The following is a 24,735-nucleotide window of genomic DNA, read 5'->3' on the forward strand; positions in this document are numbered from 1 at the left end:
GCATATACACTTGCACTGCAATTATTTTAAAGTGACAGGTAATGTTTTTATTAGTAGTATTAACCTTGGTATATTGAGATTTGACCTAGCAACTACAGCTATTAATAATGGATAGATTTTTCTCCAGAAAACATTCGTGTCAGGCTGTGTGGGGTATCGACATATGGCAGCTCTCGCTCAGGTCATGTTGTGTAAACTGTAGCAGCAGGGTGGCACTACAGCTAAGGGCTACTGCATGAGGCTCACGAGAATGACAAGCAATGATTATAGCAGAGCTACAATTGTTAGATCAAGACAAAAACTGTGACACAATAAATCTCATTTCACAATCAAAGAATCACCATAATTGTGACCAATTACATTTTAAACTAAAATGGCTGTTTTAAGGGTCTAAATTAAATGTAGATTTTTTTTTTCAAAGATATTAATGAGTACTCAGAGTATTGTTTCACTAGTGAGTCTTCAAAATCCCCATTCACTGCCATTATAGAGCTAGGAAGAGCCAGGACATTTTTAATATAACTCCAACTGTGTTCGTCTGAAAGAAGAAAGTCATATACACCTACACTCTTAAAAATAAAGGTGCTTCACGATGCCATAGAAGAACCTTTTTTATCTAAATGGTTCCATAAAGAACCTTTAACATCTGAAGAACCGTTCTATTTCACAGAAGGCTCTTTGTGGTGAAAGAAAGTTCTTCAGATTATAAAAAGGTAAGAAAGAGGTGGGGTTCTTTAAAATAATATTTGACTGAATGGTTCTTTGTGGAACCAAAAATGTTTCTTTTATGGCATCGCTGTGAAGAACCTTTTAAAGCACCTTTATTTTTAAGTGTAGGATGGCTTGAAGGGTGAGTAAATCATGAGGTAATTTTCATTTTTGGATGAACTATGCCTTTAGCATAGAAAAAGTAATTTTCTCAACGTCTTTATGTAGCAAAATAGTTAGTTTCTTATGATTTCAATATAAAAGTTGTTTTCTTGAGTTCTTGACTTAACAAAATAGTTTTTCTCGTGATCTTGACAACATTTCTGTCATAATCGTGACTTCGTTTCTCATGAGAACTTTAATTAAACCAACCTTTAATTAAAACTGGTAATAATTTACCACTCTTTTTGAAGTGTTTTAATTGGTAGACACTATTTTTCATTTTGCCTTCTTTATAAATCCGAGTTATATGTTACATTGACTGAAACAAAGAATTGAGCCTGAAACACACTTGAGCTCCAAGACAAGTAAAGACTGTCAAACAGCAATACTAGCCTTTTTATCAAACACTTAATGCCCAGCCAAGCATGCTCACTCTCTGAATAAAAAAAAAAAAAAAAAAAAAAAAACACAACTCAACATAATGAGGTCATTGTTCATCAGTGTCCCCACGGAAACTGGTTGCTTGTCTATCAGTCTGACAGTCTCCTCCTCAGCCCCTGACAGTCTCCCTCTGACAGTTTGCTCTAAAACCTTTACTTTGAAGTTCTCTCTGAAAATGAATGTGAGAACACCATAATCTTGTAAGTGCTTGACAGCTACAACCAACATTTCAGACTGTTAACCAAGTTTAACACTGTTTAGTGAACACTGATTTTATACATTTTATTAATTAAATCAAGCAGAAAGGCCAGCAGTCACATATCAAATACCTAACTAAAATAACTAGCACAGATTAACTCAATGGTGAGTGACTTATAACAGATATCTTACTAACAGATATCTTCACAAACCAATTGTTGCAAACCAACTGCTAAAAGAGAAACGGATTTTACTAATAAATGTTTATTTGAAAATGTTTATTAATAATAGTAAATGCAATAACTCTTTCCGACTTTATAACATTTAAGATTATATATAGGCCTGTGACATTTGAGGATTAAACATCTCAAACAGAATCATACTTTTATCACCGTTAAAACACACAAGCAAACAATATATTTATTCAAACATTATAAGTGTGGAAAAAGTACACCACAGCAAGACAAGAAGTGGTTTCATTAAAATTTAAAGTTTGTTCCATGGCAGCTTATTTTGGCCAAGAACCGCCCACTTTAACTGGAAGAGGCCACCTGATTGACGTGTAAAACGACCAACCACAGTCCGTTTTGTTTTTACATTGCCTTTTAGGGATCATAGTTATCAGGTTCTCCTGGTACAGTTCGCATTAACTAATAATAATAGATAAACTAATAAAATAAATGAGTCTGCCAAAAAATATTTTATCTTCTTTTAAAAACTTTTAACACCTTATCTTTTACTGGGAACCCCCCCAAAATGCGATTTTTACCGAAGGACCCCCCTCGAAACGTGTTAGTTTTGGGCTAATTTTGAGTAGCAGGGGTGTTTTTTTTGTGAAAACCTGGCAACCCTGCTTCAAAGGGCTCAACACAATTTCCGCTAAGGATTAAGGGTCTTATATAGTGAAACTTTCAGTTATTTAAAATAAAATAAAAAATAATCGAATGCGAACTGTACCAGGAGAACCCTGCCAAAAAACATGTATTTTACCACCACAAAGGTTATTTTTACTGGGGGACCCCCATCGAAACATGATTGGGTTAGTTTGAGTAGCAATTGGACGGGTTTTGTTGTGAAAACCTGGCAACCCTTCTTCAAAGGGAACCCTACCAAAAACGTGTCTTTTACCCCCCGAAACGCAATTGGGCTAGTTTTAAGTAGGAATTTGGGTGGGTTTTACTGTGAAAACCTGGCAACCCTGCTTCAAAGGGCCTTACACAATCCCAGCTGAGGAATAAGGGTTTTATCTAGCGAAACATTCAGTTATTTTCTAAAAAAAATTAAATGCGAACTGTACCAGGAGAACCCCGGCAAAAACTTGTATTTTATCCCCAAAGCGTGATTTTTGCTGGGGGACTCCCCCTTGATACGCGATTGGACTAGTTTTGAGCAGCAATTGGGTGGGTTTTGTTGTGAAAACCTGGCAACCCTACTTCAAAGGGCTCTACTTGAACCCATGTGAGGAATAAGGGTCTTAGCGAAACAGTTATTTTCTTTAAAAAAAAAAAAAAAAAAAAAATGAAATGCGAACTGTACCAGGGCAACCCTGCCAAAAACGTGTATTTTATCCCCCAAAGCGTGATTTTTGCTGGGGGACCCCCCCCTTGAAACGTGATTGGACTAGTTTTGAGCAGCAATTGGGTGGGTTTTGTTGTGAAAACCTGGCAACCCTACTTTAAAGGGCCCTACGCGATCCCAGCTGAGGAATAAGGGTCTTATCTAGCAAAACAGTTATTTTCTAAAGAAAATTAAAAATAAAAATGCATATATTTTAACCAGAAATGCTTGTCTTGCACTCATTCTGCGATGTGTGTCCGCGACTTCACCGATTACCTAAGCACGTTGGAAAGTTCTTCCACAGTTAATTCTTCGGCTGTATACATTTTTATTCTGGAAGTGAACCAATCCTTTAACTTGACCATGACGACTGATCAAAAAAATCTTTGTGTCTTTATTCCCCTAGAATTTGCTAAACACCTGCCAATCAGATCAGAACTGGAGCGGTTATGTTTATGTGCAATATGCATCAGGCGGTCATTGAGCGTACTGTGGGTGGTCCAAGGGCCTGCCGTCCGACGCATTTTTGCTTATCCCACTAAGTAATCCCATTGAATTATTTACAAAATGAAGCCATTTTCATGCTGGACGTCTGTGGATGCAGATATTCACCTTGGCCAGCAATGAATGGCTGCATTAAATGTCTGTTCTCTGTTCAGTTGCCTGGCTTTAAACGCGCACACACACGCACGCACGCACGCACGCACGCACTCACACACACACACACACACACACACACACACACACACACACACACACACATGTTGGGTTTACATGTTTTATGGGGACATTCCATAGGCGTAATGGTTTTTATACTGTACAAACCGTACTTTCTATGGCCCTACACCTACCCTACACCTAAACCTAGCCCTCACAGGAGATTGTGCATACGTTTACTTCATCAAAAAAACTCATTGTGCATGATTTATAAGCCTGTTTCCTCATGGGGACCTGAGAAATGTCCCCACAAGGTCAAAATCTACTGGTATTCCTATCCTTGTGGGGACATTTGGTCCCCACAACGTGATGAATACCAGGTACACACACACACACACACACACACACACACACACACACACACACACACACAGATAAATGCTTTCTCTCTGGAGCTGGAAGTCAGCCAGACTGCAGGATTACAAGCTGAATCTCCATCACAGAGTGTTTCATCCATCACTGCAGCACTCCAGCAGTCATTGAGAAAGTAGAAGGCGGAAACAGCGCGGCATGACTTCTCAGATGAGAGAAGGCCCGTATCCTCTCAGATACACCGCCTTTGTGAGTGTCCCAACACACAGCGTGCATCACCTCCCCCTGTTGATGTCTTTGGTCAGGGTGTTGTTGGTGGTGGTTGTCGTAGGATTAGATGCCGAGGTTGTTTGGGATTGACCGATCCGTTGTCTCACCAGGGTCCGCTGGAGCTCAGCTCGCCTGGCCAGGGCAGACCTAAGCTGGCCGCGAAACTCCTCGATCCTCCCTTGGAGCTCCCGCAGCTCTTCTTCCCATGGCGTTGAGAGTCCAGAACAGGCTGGGGGTGAAAGAACAAGGCTAAGACTGGGATTAGGACCGCCATTGGAACACAGCTGGGTGGGTGGGCTTCCCACCAACCCCCGCCGGCCCCTTTCTGGCCCAGTGGACGGAGCTTGGAGTTGATAGCTGTTGAGAGTCTCCAAGTTGAAGTGGACACGCTTGTTATGCTCTTTGGCCTCTCGACCGGCCTTTGCGCTCTGATTATTCCACTTGGTTGTAGAAGTGGAAGGGGAAGTCGAGGAGGTGGAGGGTGGAGGAGAAGAAGTGGAGGGTGGCAGGCGGTGGAGATTACAGTTCTCTGACAGGCACAAGGTGGGACTGAGAGGAAAACACAGCAGCAATCAGCTTTACAAGATGCAGGAACACAGCACTTCACAAACTGACCCCACAATCAATGGAAACATGGAGCCTCTTCAATTTGCCATTAATGAAACAGTGCCTACTTGCTTTTATCTGGAGAGTCCAATATTGATTTTTGTCCTTTGTGTTATAATTCCTTTCTTAGGGGTGTTTTTGTAACATAACACTAATTGCACACATTAGTTCAAAGCTCAAACCACTACTATGCTATTATGCAAAGTATGCAAATGAGAGTGCACATTCAGCTGGTCATTACTGAAAAATAAAAGCTACATCATATTTATTAACCCTATAAAGCCTACTGTATATTTAAAATGCCTTTAAAAAAAGTATCTTCTAAGAGTACTTGTATTAGTGGCGAAGAAGATGATAACCATATCCTGGTATAAACCGCTGCCGCCTACTGTTAGTAAATAGGAGGAAAAACTTTTAGAGGTGTATACAATGGAAAAAATTACAGCTATGCTTAATTTAAATACTACTCTATTCAAAAAAAGGTGGATCCCTTTGATTAATTACTTGAAATTGACATTGTAAGGCAGTGTTGGTGAATAAAGGTACAGAGAGGTATTATTACAATTATTATTACTCTCACTCTTTCCGCTGTGGAGGATGTTGATTTATGATATATAGGACCATAGTTTGCCGAACTGTTCTCTGTTTACTGTTCTGTTTTTTTTTTTCTTATATCAATATTTGGTACAAATGTGGAAAGCTTTGAATGTAACATTTATATGGTGATGTAATAATATATATTGCAAAGCTTATATCATAAATAAATATACTGGTTCAAAAAAAAAAAAAAAAAATTAAATAAAATGCCTCTAAAATTACAAGACCAACATGATGAAATCTGTTGAAAAAAAAATGAAATTTTTGCAATTTCATGTAATTTAAATCTAATACATGCCTTTTGTTGGCTGATAGATAATTTTTACTTTTTAAGTAAAAGGCATTTATAGTATATTTTTAATATTTTTATTATAATTTTAACCCCCTCCTCCAGATTGTACCCATGTCGTTTGTTGTGAAATATTTTCAGATTTCTATAAAATAAATGAAAAAACAAAACAAAACACTATTTGTATTGTATAGAAATATACAACCTGATCAAATATATTAATCAACAAAAACATAAGCAAATTTTGAAACATATTTGTGACCCTGGACCACAAAACCAGTCTTAAGTAGCAAGTGTATATTTGTAGCAATAGCCGAAAATACATTGTATGGGTCAAAATTATTGTTTTTTCTTTTATGCCAAAAATCATTAGGATATTAAGTAAGAAAAAATGTTCCATGAAGATAATTTGTAAATTTCCTACTGAAAATATACAGAAATTATATTTTTGATTAGTAATATTGCTAAGAACGGCTAAGAACTTCATTCGAAAAATTTAAGGCAATTTTCTCAATATTTAGATTTTTTTTTACAGATTTTCAAATAGTTGTATCTCAGCCAAATATTGTCCTACCCTAACAAATCCCATACATGAATGGAAAGCTTATTTATTCAGCTTTCAGATGATACATAAATCTCAAATATGTTCAGACTATTATTATAGATGTCTTTACAGGGTTTAATGTCTACTTAGCAAATAACTAAATTGTAATTAAACATTTATCTGACTAAAACCGTTTTATAATGTATTAACAAAGAGTTCACTGAATGATATGAGAGGCACAAAACTAGATATAACTACATAATTGGAATTTTTTTTCTGTGACACTGAACAATTATATAGTTTAGTGTTCATTATACAGAAATATCTGACCACAGCATGCTGCTAACTAGCCATCAGAATTGGCCCATTCCAGAATTTCAGAGCCATATAATAAATTGCTGTAATTTCACAATAACATTAGTCTAATTGTCATTGAGAAGAATTACTACATTCAATCGCACTTTCACTTGGTAATTTGTCAATTTATTATGCAGTAATTCTAACTTACCATCTGTCACTGCTCTCAACCTCTGATTTCCTCTCATCATCACAACCCATATTTAATGCACGGTGGATTTTCTGTAGAAATAGAAAAAGGACACAGAACAAGAGTCATATTCAGTACATACAGTAGTCAACATTTGAAGTGGATTAAAACCTTTCATCAAAGTTGTCCTAAAACCAAAACAATAACTCATTCTTGTCTTAGGACAACTTTTATGCACTTTGATCCACTTCAAATGTTGACTACTATATACACAATCAAACACAAGATATGCTCGCCACATACAGTGGAGATCAAAATTAGAAAACATCCTGCAGTTTCCTAAATGTCACTGCTTAGTCCTATTTGAAGTTATCCTAGCAGGAGTAGAAGGGTAGTTTTTTAATCAGATTTCATAAATGAATTATATTCTGAAGCACAGTATAAAAAAATAGATATTTAAAAAGGAACTCGGATCAAAATTAGAGAACCCTTACAGATACCTCCAAGTTAATAGTGTTCATCTGGCACCTGGAGCTAATTTCTTTCATTTTATGACAAACCCTATTTAACTAGCAGCATTCCACCAATTTTCACTGAGATTGCAAGATGGCAGGCCGCTCTGAGGTGACTGAAACTCTGCGACTGGAGGTTGTCCAGATGAAAGCTATAGGGATGACACTTTCCAGCCTCGTTCCAAATCTGGGATTCTAGAATATTGCTGCTTTACAATGACACTAACTCATTCAATCCTTTCAAAAAGGCTGAAAGACAAATGCACAAGAAGACAGGATAATGCAGAGACTGTCAATGGAGAATCGGTTTAACGCTGCAGCTGGAATTGCTTGCCAGTTCAGCGCTGAACAAGTTAAGGATCTGTCTCACAACGTTTAAGAAAAGTCAGACTAAAAGTGCACTCTGCAGTGACCAAAACTCTCATCATCAAAAAGAATCAAAAGGCTAAGCTCATCTTTGCTGAAGAGCATGCTGTGTGGAGATAAGAGAACTGGTCCAAAGTTCACTTTAGTGATGAGAGCAAGATTAATTTATTTGGGTTTATTTTGTTTCTGGGAAAAGACTGAAGTCCAAGTGTGTAAAGATGTCAGTAAAAGGTGGAAGGTTTTGGTTTGAGGGCTGTTTTCTCCAGCAGGACTTGTGCCTCTTATACAGCTACATGGCAGGGTGAATGCAAATGTTTATCAGAACCTCCTTTAGCAACATGCAGTTCCTCTCCAAATCAGCCTGCAATTTTCATGAAGGGCAATGCCCCCGTCACATTGCAAAATATTGCAAAAGCCATTTCTTGAAGCTTAGAACACACACACACACAAAAATGGCCATCCTGATCTGATCTAAACCAACTGAAAATCTTTGGAAGATTCTTGGCGACTACATTCCAAACTATGGAAAAGAGTGGCAGAAGAGTGGACCAAAATCACACCAACGCAGAGTGAGAAACCAGTGATGTCCTGCGGTCACAGAAAGCAAGGGCCTCTACACTTCCTACTAATTTTTGACAGCTGTAACCTTCCAAAATTGGTTGTAATCTTCTTTTGTGCTACAGTGGCTACTGTTCTCTAATTTTGACCACTGTGTTTTCCATAAAATAAAGGTTTTTCTTAAAATACCTTAGTTATTTTTATCAAACTTGTAAAGTGGAACACCTAGATAATATCCCTTCAAATTCCTTCTTTGATCTCTACTGTATACCCTACTGACTTGTGCTTTGAGCTTCCTAACACTAGAGGGAGCACATGCACCTGTGTTTATGACAGCAGCATGCCTTCTGTCTCCAAAATGATTTAATAAAAGAGATAAGAGTAAAAAAAAAATCAAGTCCTGTAGTTTACTGGCATGACTTCAGTCTTATCAGCCTTTATACACTTATCTGCTTTTGAAGGTTATTTAACCATGTTTGTCAGCTGTAGCATAGCATATGGAGGCAGGTGCTCACCTGACTGGTGTGGAGCCAGTATTTGAATCTCTGCTGGTGGCGGAGATGAGGCAGGATGAATCTGAAGAAAGTATGCTCTCCCAACAGAGTGAGTAAAGCACCTGCGACCCCCACACACAACAGCACGAAGAGCCCCGAGAAATGCTGGATACCCATCTGTAGAGTCTGCACACACATGGACAGCAATAAATAAAAACACAAAAGAGAAGATTACAGTGTAATACAGCTTTATTGTTGACTACACCTATTCCTCAGAGAATTTATCACGCTGCTTAACTATTTTCAACACTGATAATAATAAGTAAAGTTTCTTGTGCACCAAATCAGCATATTACAATGATTTTTGAAGCACTAAAGATTTTTTTAACCAGTCAGGGTTTGGCTCCATAGACATAGGGTGACCATAGTATGTCCTCTTTTCCCTGACATGTCCTCTTTTTGGCCCAAAATGTCCGGGATTCGGCTTTTGCTTTCTACAGTCGCCATTCATTGTGTGCATTTTTGTATTAAAGCCTGGACTGTTTTGTATTAAAGCTGGGACTGTTTACATAATTCCGTTCCCGCAAACATTCTAATATTAAATATAATTTTTGCTATCAATATGCGGAGTATTCAAATCACTTTGGATGCAGATCGTGTTGGATGAAAAGTTGCCAAATCCACATTTTTCCATGGAATTGGGCTGATTTTAAACTGTTGGGGCAGGTTGATTTTCTCCCGCGCGTTAAAAGTTTGAAATGTTACATAAATTCCATTTGACTGAAATGTATTGAAACATTTTGCATTCTACTTGTAATAAAACTGTGATGATATTAGTTTTGTTAAGGATGGCCACTGTGGTAGGAAGCTTTTTAGCTGTGTTTATGATCAACCTGCATAACGGTGACTGTAAAACATGTAGTTTTGGTATGAAAATAACCCATTTTGATACCAAAACTAGTACCCCAAACAACCCCCCCCCTCCTACATTGTCTTTTTTGAAAACTAAAATATGGTCACCCTACATAGACAGCCATTTTGAAGAAGGTGATGACAGTTTTCTGATAATATACATCTATATTGCAAATACCCTATATATATATATATATATCACCAATACTTCATATCACAGCAGATGTTTTACAAGTCTCTTCTTAACTGTTTAGCTCTTTCCAGGTATTATAGACCTTCCAGTGCCCAGCCCAACTTTATTTTCCCCTCGGGTGTTGAAAGTCCCAACGTACACAAAGAAATCCATCATTCCCCTGCAATAGCTTTGATCTGGAAGGAGAAGGAGTCCTGCTGACTAGAACTAATCACAATTTTATAAAGTATTGCTGTTATAATTGAAATGAAAGTCATGCTGACTTGGAGTAGTTGAAAAGGGGGAAATATTCCACTTCCCGGCCCTCATATGTGGAGCATGTGTTACAATATCAGACACTCATTGGTCATCTAACACTGTACAGTGCGCACACAGCCAGACTGCAGTCCCATGTTCACTCCATCACAGTCCTGCTACCTCTGCTACCTTAGTGTGTTCATTCTGAACACATAACAAGATTGGCTACAGCTCTTTATCATGATGTCACTTTCCAAGGGAGTGTTAGAGGGGGGATAGTGGCTAAATGGACATGCATACATATGCATACATGCTACTGGTCAGATGAAGTGCTCACTGCACTTCATTTTGGCTGCTCTGATTTCATTAAAATAATGCAGTAACACTTTACATTGAGGTTCTATATGTTAAGATGAGGATTGCATACATTTTTTTAGGTATAAATTAAAATTAGTGTATTTTAAATATATATGAATTAACAAAGAAAAATAGTATCTTTATTAGTGCTGTCAAAATTAGCATTAACACAGGCGAATCATTTTTTTCAGTTTAACAGCATTAAAAATATTTAACGCAGTTAACGCAGGGGTGGCGCTAGGTTTGGTTAACCACCCTTTAAAACTGCTGCTTCTGTATCTTTTTTTCTTGACAAGAAGTGTGTTTATTTAGTCACAGAATGTCTACAAAGTCACACTCCAACTTCACTTAGGGATAGTTCACCCAAAAATAAATATATGATGTTTATCTGCTTACCGCCAGGGCATCCAAGATGCAGGTGACTTTGTTTCTTCAGTAAAACACAAACTAAGATTTTTAACTCAAACCATTGCAGTCTGTCAGTCATATAATGGCAGTCAATGGGACCCATTTTTTATGAGAGTCAAAAAAACATAGACAGACAAAACCAAATGAAACCCTGCCGCTTGTGACACTACACTGAAGTACTAAGACACGAAACAATTGGTCTGTGCAAGAAACTGAACAGTATTTATATCATTTTTATCTGATCCACCACAACGTCCAACTGTTCTGAGCGAGTTCACAACAGCCGGTGCGTAACAAAGAGGCTCAAAAGTTGGGAGTCTGTGAAAAGTCAACACTCCCGCATGAGTTCACCCAAGCAAATGTAATCTTTTAGATTTTAATTGGTTGCAACAATCAAGATAAGCACAAGTAATTACCATTTTGAGTAACTGTCGTACCCACAATCTCTGTGCACTGTATAAACAATGATTGACGTATACGCGTGACACATTGCTTCTGCGCTACGCCAGATCATGTTGACGCGTCATGTTGTGAACGTGCTCAGGACAGTTGGACATTGCTGAAGATCAGGGTTAAAAAATTATATAAATACTGTTCAGTTTCCTGCACAGAACGATTGTTTTATATCTTAGGACCTCAATGTATCATCACAAGCCACAGGGTTTAAATTGGTGTATGTTTTTCGACTCTCAAAGCTGTGAGTCCCACTGACTCCCATTATATGACTGACAGACTGCAATGGTTTGAGTTAAAAATCTTTGTTTGTGTTCTAGTGAAGAAACAAAGTCACCTACATCTTGGATGCCTTGAAGGTAAGCAGATAAACATCAAATTTTCATTTTTGGGTGAACTATCTAACTAGCTGAACTTTGGGTGAACTAGCACAAGGTGCTAGTCAAATGAGCAGGGGAAAGGTACAGGTGATGAGGGAGCTTCAGTAGAACATCAACGAACTGCGGTCAAATGAGATGTTGTCTGGCCATATGTCCTGTCCTGTCAGCTATTACTTTGCTCGTAGCGTGTGCACTTCAATTGCATGCATAAATGCAGCGACACGCGATGTAGCCTGTATCATTTCAATTTGAAGTGCAAAAGAAACTACGAGCCTGCGTGTCAGATCCGTGTCACGTTCAGCAACGGCAGCTCATAAAGTAATAGCAGCCAAATAAGCTATTAACCCAGCTGCTGTGATGACTATTTATCAGAGAACAAAAGGAAAAAAGAGGAAATCAATAACTTTTGTAGCTTAAAGGATTCATCTGTGTTTATTTTTGTATTTAGTGTTTGATAAGTGTTTCAATTTTAACCATATGAAACCTGTCCTTAACTTTACCAGTATAACATCTCAAAAACAACAGTTTTACAGTTTTGTAATACGACAAAAAATTAATAAAGTATACTGTGCCTAAATTTTTTTACATAGTAAAATATTAATTATCTTAAATATTAACACTACTATTAAAAAAAGATTAATAAATGCTGTAAAAATTGTGAAACAAAAAAAGTTTTCAATTGTTAACATTAGTTAACATGAACTAACAAGGAAGAATACTTCTACAACATTTATTCATATTAGTCAATGTTAATTTCTACATTTACTAACTTACTTAAACTTAATGGCAACACTTTACAATAACGTTCATTAGTTAACTAGTTTAGTTAACATGAACTAACAATGAACAATACTTCAGCATTTATTAATCTTAGAAGTTAATTTCAACATTTACAAATGCATTAGTAAAAATGTTAACATTAGTTAATGCACAAACAATTGACTTTATTTATATTAACTAACATTGCCAAAATTAATAAATACTGTAATAAATGTATTGCTCCTTGTTTGTTCATGTTAGTTCATATATGAATTAACATTAACTAATGGAACCTTATTGTAAAGTGTTACCAAATTAACAAGTTAACATGAACTACGAATGAACAATACTTGTACAGCGCTCATCAATCTTAATTTCAGCATTTACTAACTCATTATTAAAATCACAAGTTGTTTGTTAACATTTGTTAATGCACTGTGAACTAACATGAACAAATAATGAATGACTGTATTTTTATTAGCTAACAAAGATTAATAAATAATGTAGTAAAAGTATTGTTCATGGTTCATTCGCTGTTAGTTAATACATTAAGTAATGTTAACAAATGAGACATTATTGTAAAGTGTAACCAAAATAATAACTTTAAATTGATACTTGATAATACTTAATACTTAAGTATGAACTAGATTTATACTGCCTAATGTACAGACAGGCATTTATAGTAAACTAAACTTTAACATAATTTCTGTTAAAACTTATGCCATGATATTAAATATATTTGTAATTACAAGATAAAGCTTCAATTTAGTACATTGAAAATATAACATATATATGTAATATCACAATTTAATTTAGTATGTTAGTCAACAGATCAAAATATGTGTACTTTAAGGATTATTAAAACTAAAGGTGCACTTACGACATATAATGATAGTGTACTCCCCTTATGTTCACTTAAGTGGCCTTTAATTTTATTAATATTATCTGCAAGTAGTTTTTTTTTAAAATATACTTTTAAGATTTGAAGTGCACATTTAGTACAATTATACATAGCTCTTTTTTTACATAGAGTGCACTTAATGCATTAACCTTTTTGTAATGCATTACCTTCAAAGATGCTCAAATGAAAAAAAATATATATAAAAAATCCCCCCACATAAAGGTTTGAAGGTACTCTCTAAGACAAACACGTATTTGTCTTTGGCTTTATACACTCGGTTGGCTCAAAAACCAAAGACATGCTTTTTCAAAGTAGTATTAAGGAACAAATTCTGGCATTTGTTTATTCATATTTTATTTAATCATTTATTTTGAGAGTACGCCAGACGTAGGACTTAATGTTGGATTGTTGCTTTAAATTCCCCATCGCTTTCAAGCCCGCATCTTTGTATCTGGCTACAACCCAAGATGCTGTTTGAAGAATTCTGAGTAATTTAATTAAGACTGAATTACGTTGAGGAGATAAAATGCTGCTTTTGCATTTGAAGATCCTTCTATAAACAGCTCTAGAATAAACATCCAAAGGGGGCGACTGACTGCGAGGACCTCACAGTCGATCCCGTCCGCTTGTTTAGAGAATTTATTGCATGGCAAAGTAGTGGTTTTACAGCATGGTGTCTGTGGTGACAGGACAGCTTGGCTCCGGAGCAAGAGAGAGAGAGAGCGTGAGATGAGTTCCAGCTGGCACAGGGGCCGAAAACAAATGTCATTGCTTGTGCTCATGAAGTCCCCCATTCATAACCACAGCTAGGTAATGAAGCCAGACTGTAAGAGACAATGTCTTACAGGAGCGCTACAACTCCTGGGAGGTTATTGACTGAGGATCCATTGATGGAGTGCGCTGGCGGCTGCTACTCACAGCCTCAGGTGTGTGGGGCGGTACGGCTGACACACAGCCCTCGGGAATGAAAATGGATTGTAGTGGCCCGACGTCGCTCTGACAGAACGGCTATTAAACTGCAGGAGACAGTAATTCCAAACAAAAGGATTTTTCAGGGGGAAAAGAGCTCAAAGAGGAACTTGGTCAAGGGCAGAAGCCGCTCGCTCGCCTGTGAACAAAAAACACACACGCACACATATTCCGTACGCTCTCAGACTGTCTTTTTTGGTGGCTCACCTCTGTCACAGCAAAAACCCTCTTTCCACAAGGAACCACTTTATACCACTTGTCGTGCAGCATGTCCATGTAACCGTCAGACTTGTAGCGGCTGACATATTCAGACACGTTGCGAGTGAGAGGGGAGTTCTGGGGCAGACCGATCCCATAACCTGAAAGAATAACAAAACAACAACTTTACACACACAGCTCAGCTAGAGCAATGCACGCTGTGGTGTTTTGTTAAAGAAACCATCCACATTGTAGTGTGAATTGATTCTTCTATTGTTGACATGTCAGAGAAACTTGAGAAGGAACAAACATGTTATTCAGTTTGTTAGTCAGAAACTAAAAATAAGTGTACTTCTTTAAAGCACAACAAAAGATTAAAACATGATTTAAATGTTCTTTAAAGAAAACTTTTAATCTGACATTATTAAGAAATGTATTTAAAAGGATAGTTCAATAAAGTTGTTTTGTCTGTTTTCTTTAAGCACAGAAAGTATTCTCATAGCTTTATAATGTTGCGGTTGAACCACTGACGTCCAGTGGACTATTTTAACAATGTCCTTACTACCTTTCTGGGCCTTGAATGTGTCAGTTGCATTGCTGTCTGTGCAGGGTCAGAAAGCTCTTTGATTTCATTAAAAATATCTTAATTTGTGTTCTAAAGATGAACAAAGGTCTTACGGGTTTGGAATGACATGAGGGTGAGTAATTAATTTTATTTCAATTAGAAACCGCTGAGAATTTACTCTTTAGAACATTCAAGATGTATATGAGAAATCTGGGAAATTTTGAGAAATTTAGCATTACATCACTTGTGCACCAAGTCCTCTATCCATAATATCAATTTCTCTGTAAAAATGTAATTATGTATGAATCAGGAGAGAAATGTGCACAAATCAAGCACATTTTCCAAGTAAAAACAGTCTAAAATGGTTCTAAACAAATATGTTGGGGGATTTTGATGTGAGAGGGGATGTAATTATTCACTGAAGGACACCTTATTATGGATTATGGACAACATAATTTGGATTTGTTTCTTACAAACATGCAGCTTTTGATTTCACAGGGTGTGAATTGATGGACAGGAGTTATGTGGATTACTTGTGGATTATTGTGATGTTTTTTATAAGCTATTTGGACTCACAATCTGACAACACTCATTCACTGATGAGCAAGTAATGTAATGCTAAATTTCTACAAATCTGTTTAGAAAAAGAAACAAACTCATCTACATCTTGGATAAGGTACATTTTAAGCAAATTTTTATTTTTGGGTCAACTATTCCTTTAAAGTTAAATTATATCATTAATTACTCACCCTCATGTTGTTCCAAACCCGTAAGACCTTCGTTCATCTTCAAAACACAAATTAAGATATTTTTCATGAAATCAGAGAACTTTCTGATCGTGCATAGACAGCAACACAACTACCACGTTCAAGGCCCAGAAAGGTAGTAAGAACATTGTTAAATAGTCCATGTGACATCAATGGTTCAGCCATAATTTTACAAAGCTACGAGAATACAGACACCTTGTTAGCAAGCAGAGGAATGCATGCGTGTGCGCCGTGTTACTCTTTGTTACTATTGTGAAAGACTGACACCGAAGAGATGAAATTGTTGAATAAAGTAGTTATTTTTGTTTTCTTTGCTCACAAAAAGATTTCTCATAACTTCTAACGAGTTTCGAATGACATGAGGGTGAGTGATTAATGACAAAATGACATTTTTGGGTGAACTATCCCTTTAAGTGTGTTAAGTCATGAAAGTATACTTTCTTTGAGTACACTTACTGTAAGTGGCCTATAATTTAATTAATGGTGTAATATCTGTGTAGTACAGTGAAAAAAAATAATCTTGTGATTTGAAATACTCGACACAAGCACATTTAATTCGATTGAGTGTACTTATTTTTGACAAGGGGAACCTAATGCATTAAATAATATTAGCAATCTGAACCTATTAACTACTTATGAACATCAAAATAAGAATATCAAATAAAGAATATCAAAGAATATCAAAACAATAACTCTACACACACAGCTCAGCTGATTCAGTGAATAAGGTGGGCTTTTGTTAAAGAGACCATCCACATTCTAGTGTGAATTGATACCTCTATTATTGATATGTCAGAGAGCCTTGAGGAGGAACAATCATGAATCTTTGGCACCCCGTGCCAATGCACCGTAGACAGAACGTCTGTCATTGCGGCGTCTCTGCAGCCAGGCAGCGGAGAGATACGAGCACAACTCTGACATCCACAAATTTCATCAAAGCTCTCGCCTCACCGGCAAACCCACACATCACTCCTGGCAAGCAATCCCTCCCCTCCTTTCAGCACGTGGCACAACATCCCTTGCATCCTGATAAACTTCTGTCCTCTCCTACAGAGTTGCACAGCTGTATTTTACTCAGTCCTCTACAGCCAATAAATGTGTGCTGCTGAACTCTTTGAAGAGGGGGCAACGGCGGGCTGCTGGAATATTCTTAATGGAGTGGATCCAGGCAGTCATAAAATGTGCTGTGGAAACTAATACAATAAGGGATTTTCCAGCAGCGTTAAAAGGACACGGCCCACTCTGAAGAGTTTCTACTGAAGGGTGTTCTTTCAATTTAAGCAAAGCCTGTGAATTGAACTTATGCCTGTGGGGAATGTCAAAAGTACCATAATTCAGTACCAAGTCATGACAACTCTCTATCTATCTATCTATTTATCAGACAGACAGATAAGAATGAAATATTATATAACTATTTTTATTTGTAATAATTTAAATGAAGTTAATGTCTATTAAAACATTTTTTATATTTAATATCTCTAAATGAATATATATAATGAATATATTTATAGATAGATAGATAGATAGATAGATAGATAGATAGATAGATAGATAGATAGATAGATAGATAGATAGATAGATAAATAGATAGAATTAACTATGATATAATCATACCTACAGTCAAGCCCGAAATTATTTATACCCCTGGCAAATTCTGATTTAAAGTTACTTTTATTCAACCAGCAAGTTTTTTTTTTTTGACCGGAAAGGACACAGGCTTCTCCCAAAAGATAATAAGACGATGTACAAGAGGCATCATTGTGGAAAAAAATATTTCTCAGTTTTTATTTACATTTGATCAAAAAGTGGAATGTCCAAAATGATTAATACCCTTTGCAAACACAGCCTATGGGAAAATGCCACAGCCTATGGGAAAATCCAAAGTTCTATACCATTCCAAATAGTCCAAGCTGTTCTAAAGCATCCTAATTACCCTGATTCACTGGGAACAGCTGTTTTAATCAACTCAACAGGTGAAAAACAGAAGCTCTCTGCTGTTGGTTTGTGGACAGTCATGGCTAAGACAAAGGAGCTCACTGAGGGCCTGTGGCTGCGCATTGTGGCTGCTCACAAGTCAGTAAAGGGCTATAAGACCATATCTAAATGTTTTGAAGTTTCAGTGGCTACAGTGCAAAGTATTATTAAAAAATACAAGACGTTCCGCACTGTGAAAAATCTCAGAGGACGCGGTTGGAAGCCAAAAGTGACACCTGTGCTGGCCAGGAGGATAGTAAGAGAGGTAAAAAAGAATCTGAGGATCACCACCAAGGCCATCCTGATGAATCTGGGCTCTGCTGGTGGCAACATCTCAAGGCAGACAGTCCAACGGACACTGCACACCGCTGGGTTCTATGGACGCAGACCAAGGAGGACACCACTTCTCCAGATAAGGCACACAAAAGTCCACTTGGCCTTTGCAAATGCTCATCTGGACAAAGAAGAAGACTTCTGTCTTCTGTTTTATGGTCAGATGAAACAAAATTTGAATTGTTTGGCCACAATGATGTAGCCTTCATTTAGCGTAAAAAAGGAGAAGACTTCAACCCTAAGAACACCATCCCCACTGTCAAACATGATGCTGGGAACTTAATGTTTTGGAGGTGTTTTTCAGCCGGTGGACCAGGAAACCTAATCACAGTAAACGGCACCATGAAAAAGGAGCAATACATCAAAATTCTCAACAACAACATCAGGTAGTCTGCAGAGAAACTTGGCCTTGGGCACCAGTGGACATTTCAGCACGACAACAACCCAAAACACACTGCAAAAGTGGTGAAGAAATGGTTAGCAGACAAAAACATTAACGTTTTGCAGTGGCCCAGCTAGAGTCCTGACTTAAATCCAATTGAGAATCTGTGGAGGGAGTTAAAGATCAGGATGATGGCAAGGAGACCCTCCAACCTGAAAGAGTTGGAGTTCATAGCTAAAGATGAATTGTCAAAAATACCAGTGGAGACATGCAAAAAGCTGATCAGCAATTATAGAAAGCGTTTGATTGCTGTAATAGCCAATAAAAAGGCTTTTCTATTGATTATTGAGAAGGGTATGAATAATTTTGGACATGCCACTTTTTGTTCAAATGTAAATAAAAGATGAGTAATATTTTTTTCACAATGATGCCTCTTGTACATTGTCTTATCTTTTGGAAGAAGCCTGTGTCATTTCCGGTCAAAAGGAAACTTGCTGGTTGAATAAAAGTGTAGCGTCTGGACCAATCAGACATAGTTATTTGTTACATTTAACAAATTATCCTTAAAACCAACAAGCCAACTTTAGGTTGGCATTCTAAAAACAACCCCCAGTTCTACCAACATTAAGGCAACTGGGCCTTAAGGGCTCAGTTGTCAGGGCAACTATCTGATAACACCAGTTTTACGATCCAAAGGAATGCAGCAACCATAGGAAAGACATTTGGCCTACTGAAATGGATTCTTCCCTAATTCATAGGAAAACCTTCCTATGAATGAACACACAAATGCTCCAGTCGTTGTGTATATTATTGTGGTTTATGTACCTTGTCTTTTGTATGGTGTAATGTTTTTATGCAGGTGTTACTATAGATATAGATATATTATGTAGTATAACCACACGGTCATGTTTGGTATCTCTGAATTCGTATTTTGACGATCTAAAAGATGATGCATATTATATGTTGATACACATGTAACATATTAGAGTTTCAAGAATCTGTAGTAGTGTTGCATGAATACCCAATCCTGGCAGACATGCAAATTGCCTTGCTTTCAGACAAAGAGTCATAAAAGTTCACATTATCTCCAAATCTCCCGCTTGGAATTCAGCCTCTCTCATTGGTCAAGTCCACCTTTAGAGGTGTGATCTTCCCAGATGTTAAAAGGGCTCACACACCGTTCCGCCCAAGTTCTTCTAAAAAAACTTGATTGCTGCCTGTTGGGAGGGCCTCCACAGGCCCAGGCCCAGAGGGGGGCCTCAACATATGGAGCTGTGTGGACTCTCCCCAGTCTAGAAGACTCCACCACACAGAGTCAGACTACTCCCACTGGAGTTCATTTCACCCAACCATGGAACTTAGCATCATGAAAATGACCACGATCAGACATCTCTCTATCTTCACTCCTGGCCGTCTCTGGATCCCCAGCTCTGAAGTGCGGCCTGCAGTTCCTCAGGACTGCTTACACAGGAGAGAGACCTCTCCTAACCTCAACAGAGTCAAGAACAACCTTGGAGTTTCAAGAAATTGCAACTTCGGCCATCAAATGGAACCATCCAGGACTTCTTCAGAGGCTCCACGAGACTCTCGTTCGGATGCAAGTATCGTTTCTTCCACTAAACAGAGGTTTGGTGTAAAGCTATCGTATGCTATGTTTTCGAGTAGAAACTGGTGGTTCTTTTAGATGGTCAGCTCAGCCTCTCGCCCTTTTCCTGTACTGTTCTAACCATCCTCCTACCCTACCCTGTATGAGTGAGTATATGTTTGTTTGTTTAGATTAGTTATATGTTAGTCGTTAGTTAATAAAACTCTTGTGTACAAATTACATGAGTCTCTGATTCTGCCTTGCAAATTAATGTCCCTTTACGATTTCCGATCAAGCTACATGCTCTAATGCATTATTACTGTAAGAATGTTATTTTTCTGTGGCCAAGAAAATATCATTGCTTAGGGTTGATACGAAATTACCCTGTATGTTCGCTAGACGAACAGATTAATTGATGACGATTCAATTCCCCTACAGTTACTACTGGTGGCTGATATAAATAATGGTAATTAATCAAAATTAATTGTAATTATTTATATACATTTCCCTTTTGAGCTAAATTCGCTACAAAAGTAACTTTAAGTCAGAATTTGCCAGGGGTATGAATAATTTTGGGATAGACTGTATATAACACTATAACTATTTATAGATGTAGCAATTATTATTATTATTTTTTTGTTTCAAATATGTATTTTTAACATACATAATATAATCTATAAATTCAGTAGTCAGTAGTCAATACCAGTGAAATTTCACAATTCACAAGACCAATTTCCTCTCTGCCATAAAATGAAATATGCTACTGAAGACACTTTTTATTGTGACAACCTTGGATGCCTGACTCCAGTTTCTCGCCTGCATGGTTTGATTATGCACCTCGCTGTTTACAGGTTTTACAGACCCTGACGGAGATGTCCATTTCAGGCCAGCAAACGTGATTGCCATGGTTTAGTCTTGATCATCCATCTAATAAAAAGCTGGCTCAAAGGCGTAAAAGAAGCTTTTGGCAGATAGCAGGAAAATTCCTATGCATGCAGCAGGAGATAACATCCGGATGAGAGGTGCGGACACACCTGGGTGACTGCCATGAAACCCATCTACACCCTGTAATAGCTTTCCCTTATGAAATGACATGTGTCAAACTCGACTTGGAGGGTAATTATAACAGCCTTGAGGTGAATTCATAGACAGGTCCTAATGTGGGGTGGAATTCTAATAGTGTATCTGTAGAAACACCATGTGCCCTTTCAGAGAACAACTTCACAGGCTTTTGTAAGCTAATATAATTCGGTGCAGCATGGCCAGAGGTGCTAGACTCCTGAAAGACAGCAATATGTCTCAGAGGCACCGGGGTCCTTACCTTCAATAGCAAACGGTTTTCCTACAGTCAAGAGTTTGCAGTCTGCGTCTATGGACACCTCGTAGTCCAGCAAAGCTTTATCCATGATGAAGGCATCTAGCTGAGGGGGATCTGTCCTTCAACACACAGAGGAAGATAGTCAGAGCCAAACAAAACAGACACCGCCAGCCAAACTTATGCTAGTTGCTACTGACTTTAAATGACTTTAAAAGTTGATTACAATAAGCCTAAACCAAACCCAAACCCTGAAGCTATAAACTGCCTAAATCTTTTGGCTTTAGTCAGATTTACTGAATAGAAGGTGCTTTGTGTACTGTGTGTGTAACTTTTCTCCCAGACTTTTTTTTAAAGCAATCCTTGAGTAGCTCCAGTATTTTGTTTCTTTATAGAAGAATTTATACATTGCAAAGATTGTTTCTATAAAGAGGTTTATCAAGTGTAAGGGAGGCAAAATAAATACATGCTGCTTTAGCTAATAACAGTGATTAATAATTGTGTTTAATGAAGTGAATTCACAAACTTACCAAGAATCACATCACCCTGAAATAAAACAATAATTCCCAAATCTGTCTCATAATACTGTGTGTTTACAGCTATTAAGTAGACGATATGACTGAAATCTTAATTTTATTTTATGGTAACAATTTATATCACAATATAGTCATTTTTGCTTTAATGACTTTTTTAAAAAAGGAAGCAACTTCTTTCTGAAGGATCATGTGGTGATATTGAAGAGTAATGGCTGCTGAAAATTCAGCTTTGCCATCACAGGAGTAAATTATTTTTTTAAATGTATGAAAACAAGAAACTTTGGAAGCTGGTTTCTGCCACTGAAAAAAACATAACAGTTTACATCTCACATTTCTTACTTTTTGTATTTCATGATATAAACTCACAATTCTGCCTTTTCTGCAAAAGCGAGTTTGTATCTCACAAAAACATCTTTTATGTAAAATATCTTACTCATGACAGTACTAAATAAAAAATAACATTTTGTATGATCTCTCTTTCTTTTGTTAAAATTATTCAAATTTTCACAGATTCTGCAAGAGGTTTCCAAACTTTCGCATGGCACTGTATATTTCGCAACTATGACTTTATTTCATAGAATTGTGAGTTTATATTATGGAATTGTGAGAAAAAAAAGTCAGAACTGAAAGTTTGTATCGTAATTGTGAGAAAAAAAGTTGCAATTACCTTTTTTAAATTTTTTATTCAGTGGCGGAAACTGGCTTCCATAGAAAACAGCTATTTTCATTCATAATAATATTTCACAATATTACTGTTTTTACTGTATTTTTGCTTTAAATAAGGTTTTAAAAAATGTTTTCACCAGTGTCAGTATCACAAAAAGTAATACTAACCTAAAAAAAAAACACAAACTCATGCTCACTGAAGACAAGTAAACAGTCAACAATTAAATAAGAATAAGAAACAAGCAACAGGACAAAAAAATACAGTACAACAAAAAAGTATAAGTATAAAAACGCCTAATTTTTCACTGTGTAAATTAAATATATATTTCCTCTTATTAATGTTACAAAAGTGGTTTATTCAAGAGCAGTGAGAGATTTTCTCTCTTTTGTCGTTTGATTAACATGACTGACAGACAGCAGGAATATTAGACTGCTGTCACTTTAAGAGCTGCCCGGATACAATATACTGTTACACATGTGTTTTCTTTCTCAGCTGCTTGCTTTCACTCAAGACCTAAATTACGGTTTACAAGGGTACTTGCAAGAGTAGGCATTTTGACACATATAAGTTTGTGTATTTAACCGTTCAAGGCCTATGAAGTGGCAAAAATAACTCAGTTCAACACTCCTGTGCTTTAAGAGCACAGTCTTTACTTGAAACAGTGAAGAACAGACCTGAGACGGTAGTCCAAAATCTCTACCGGTTCACAAAGTCCTACCAGTTAAATCATGCCTACCAGTATATCACCCACCCCTAACAGCTATGGTTAAAAATGTAGTATTCTGCTGCATACAGAGATTCAAGTGTGGTGAACTCTGAAAATTTATTTTTCCATTTTTTTTTAAAGTACTACTTGTTATTTGTGATCCATTATTTATTAAAAACAACAGACTTAAAGCACAACACCATATCCTGTTAGTTGTTTATCTCTGAAGAAATATTGAATTCTCAAAATCTTGTTTGGGGCAATGCTTGCTCATCAGCTGACCCCCATTTTACCTCAAGTGTGACAGAAAATAAAGTGCAGGAAAATATTGAAGAGGATCAAACTAAGACTCTTATGCAACGGCTTTTAAAGGAAAAAAAGCTGTCCGGATGCTTGTCCTAAAAAAAATCTCACCCTAAAGGATGGCTCCCAACTATGGCTGCGATCTCAACTCTAAAAATGCTGACCATGTAAGGTGTCTCCTGTGAATTGAACAGAAGGATTTCTGACATAGAAGAAATCCACTGTCAATCATAAAAGACAGGAAGTACAAAGCAAAATACCGCACTATGTGGGAGCCTGAATCTGAGGATGGATCGTTGTGCGTGTTTGCGCACGCCTGTAAGCGTACGCTTGCCGGGAGTTATCTGTTGTCTCAGAAGAAAACCTTTGGCCTCATTCAGCAAGTTTAGATTTGACTGCCTCTCTTCTCAGCTTGGAGTCTGCAGCAGTCCCTGTACTTTCAGGGATGAATGGAAACTGAGACTACAGACAGAAAGCCTGGAGAGCAGACACTTGTTGCTGTCGACTCCGTTTGTTTAAACCGAGCGAGGTGGATGGTGCGCATAATTCCTTATGAAAGAGGAATAATATTGACGGTGTGTCATACAAAACCGATTCACAGTTGTGTCAACAGCTCTTGAGGGTGAGAACTGATTGTTGGCCTCTTATTGTGACCCTATTCATTGTTGTTGTATGTGCCTGCAGCCTTTGGGCTGCTTGTTGTCTGGGTCTCCAGCAGCACCGTGCAATTATTGAGCTCTATTTCCCTTTAGGCTTTTTCCAAAATGCCCATCTCCTGTTAAAGCTTTATTTGTTTCCTGCATGTTGCGCTCCTGCTCAGCACCACTTGATTTTATTGAGTTAAAAGAATATGAATGTGTCTACGTGAGTGTGAGGTTTGAAGATGATAGCTTTCTAAATACGCTTTATTGCAAGCGAAAAAGGCTGTTTAGAAATTCAGTTTGATCATTTCATTAGATTTACCACAGTCTCTTTCTCTGTCTCTTTTTTTTTTACCGTTATCTTTTCATTGGACTT

The 24,735-nt window shown here is 37.3% G+C and overlaps 1 protein-coding gene across 1 annotated transcript in view; it reads right to left on the bottom strand.

Annotated features, from left to right (window-relative positions):
- Positions 1–4,132: 4,132 nt before the first annotated feature.
- Positions 4,133–24,735, bottom strand: part of grin3ba (glutamate receptor, ionotropic, N-methyl-D-aspartate 3Ba) — an 81,946-nt gene continuing 61,343 nt past the window's right edge. The window contains exons 6-9 of the mRNA XM_073849180.1: positions 14,595–14,746; positions 8,840–9,004; positions 6,910–6,980; positions 4,133–4,914 (exon numbers count right to left, since the gene is read on the bottom strand). Of these exons, the coding sequence (XP_073705281.1) occupies positions 4,371–4,914; positions 6,910–6,980; positions 8,840–9,004; positions 14,595–14,746 (932 nt within the window). The 3' untranslated portion in view covers positions 4,133–4,370. The remainder of the gene's footprint in view (positions 4,915–6,909; positions 6,981–8,839; positions 9,005–14,594; positions 14,747–24,735) is intronic.

This window comes from Garra rufa, chromosome 10 (genome assembly GCF_049309525.1).
Source record: "Garra rufa chromosome 10, GarRuf1.0, whole genome shotgun sequence".
Classification (NCBI taxonomy): Eukaryota; Metazoa; Chordata; class Actinopteri; order Cypriniformes; family Cyprinidae; genus Garra; species Garra rufa.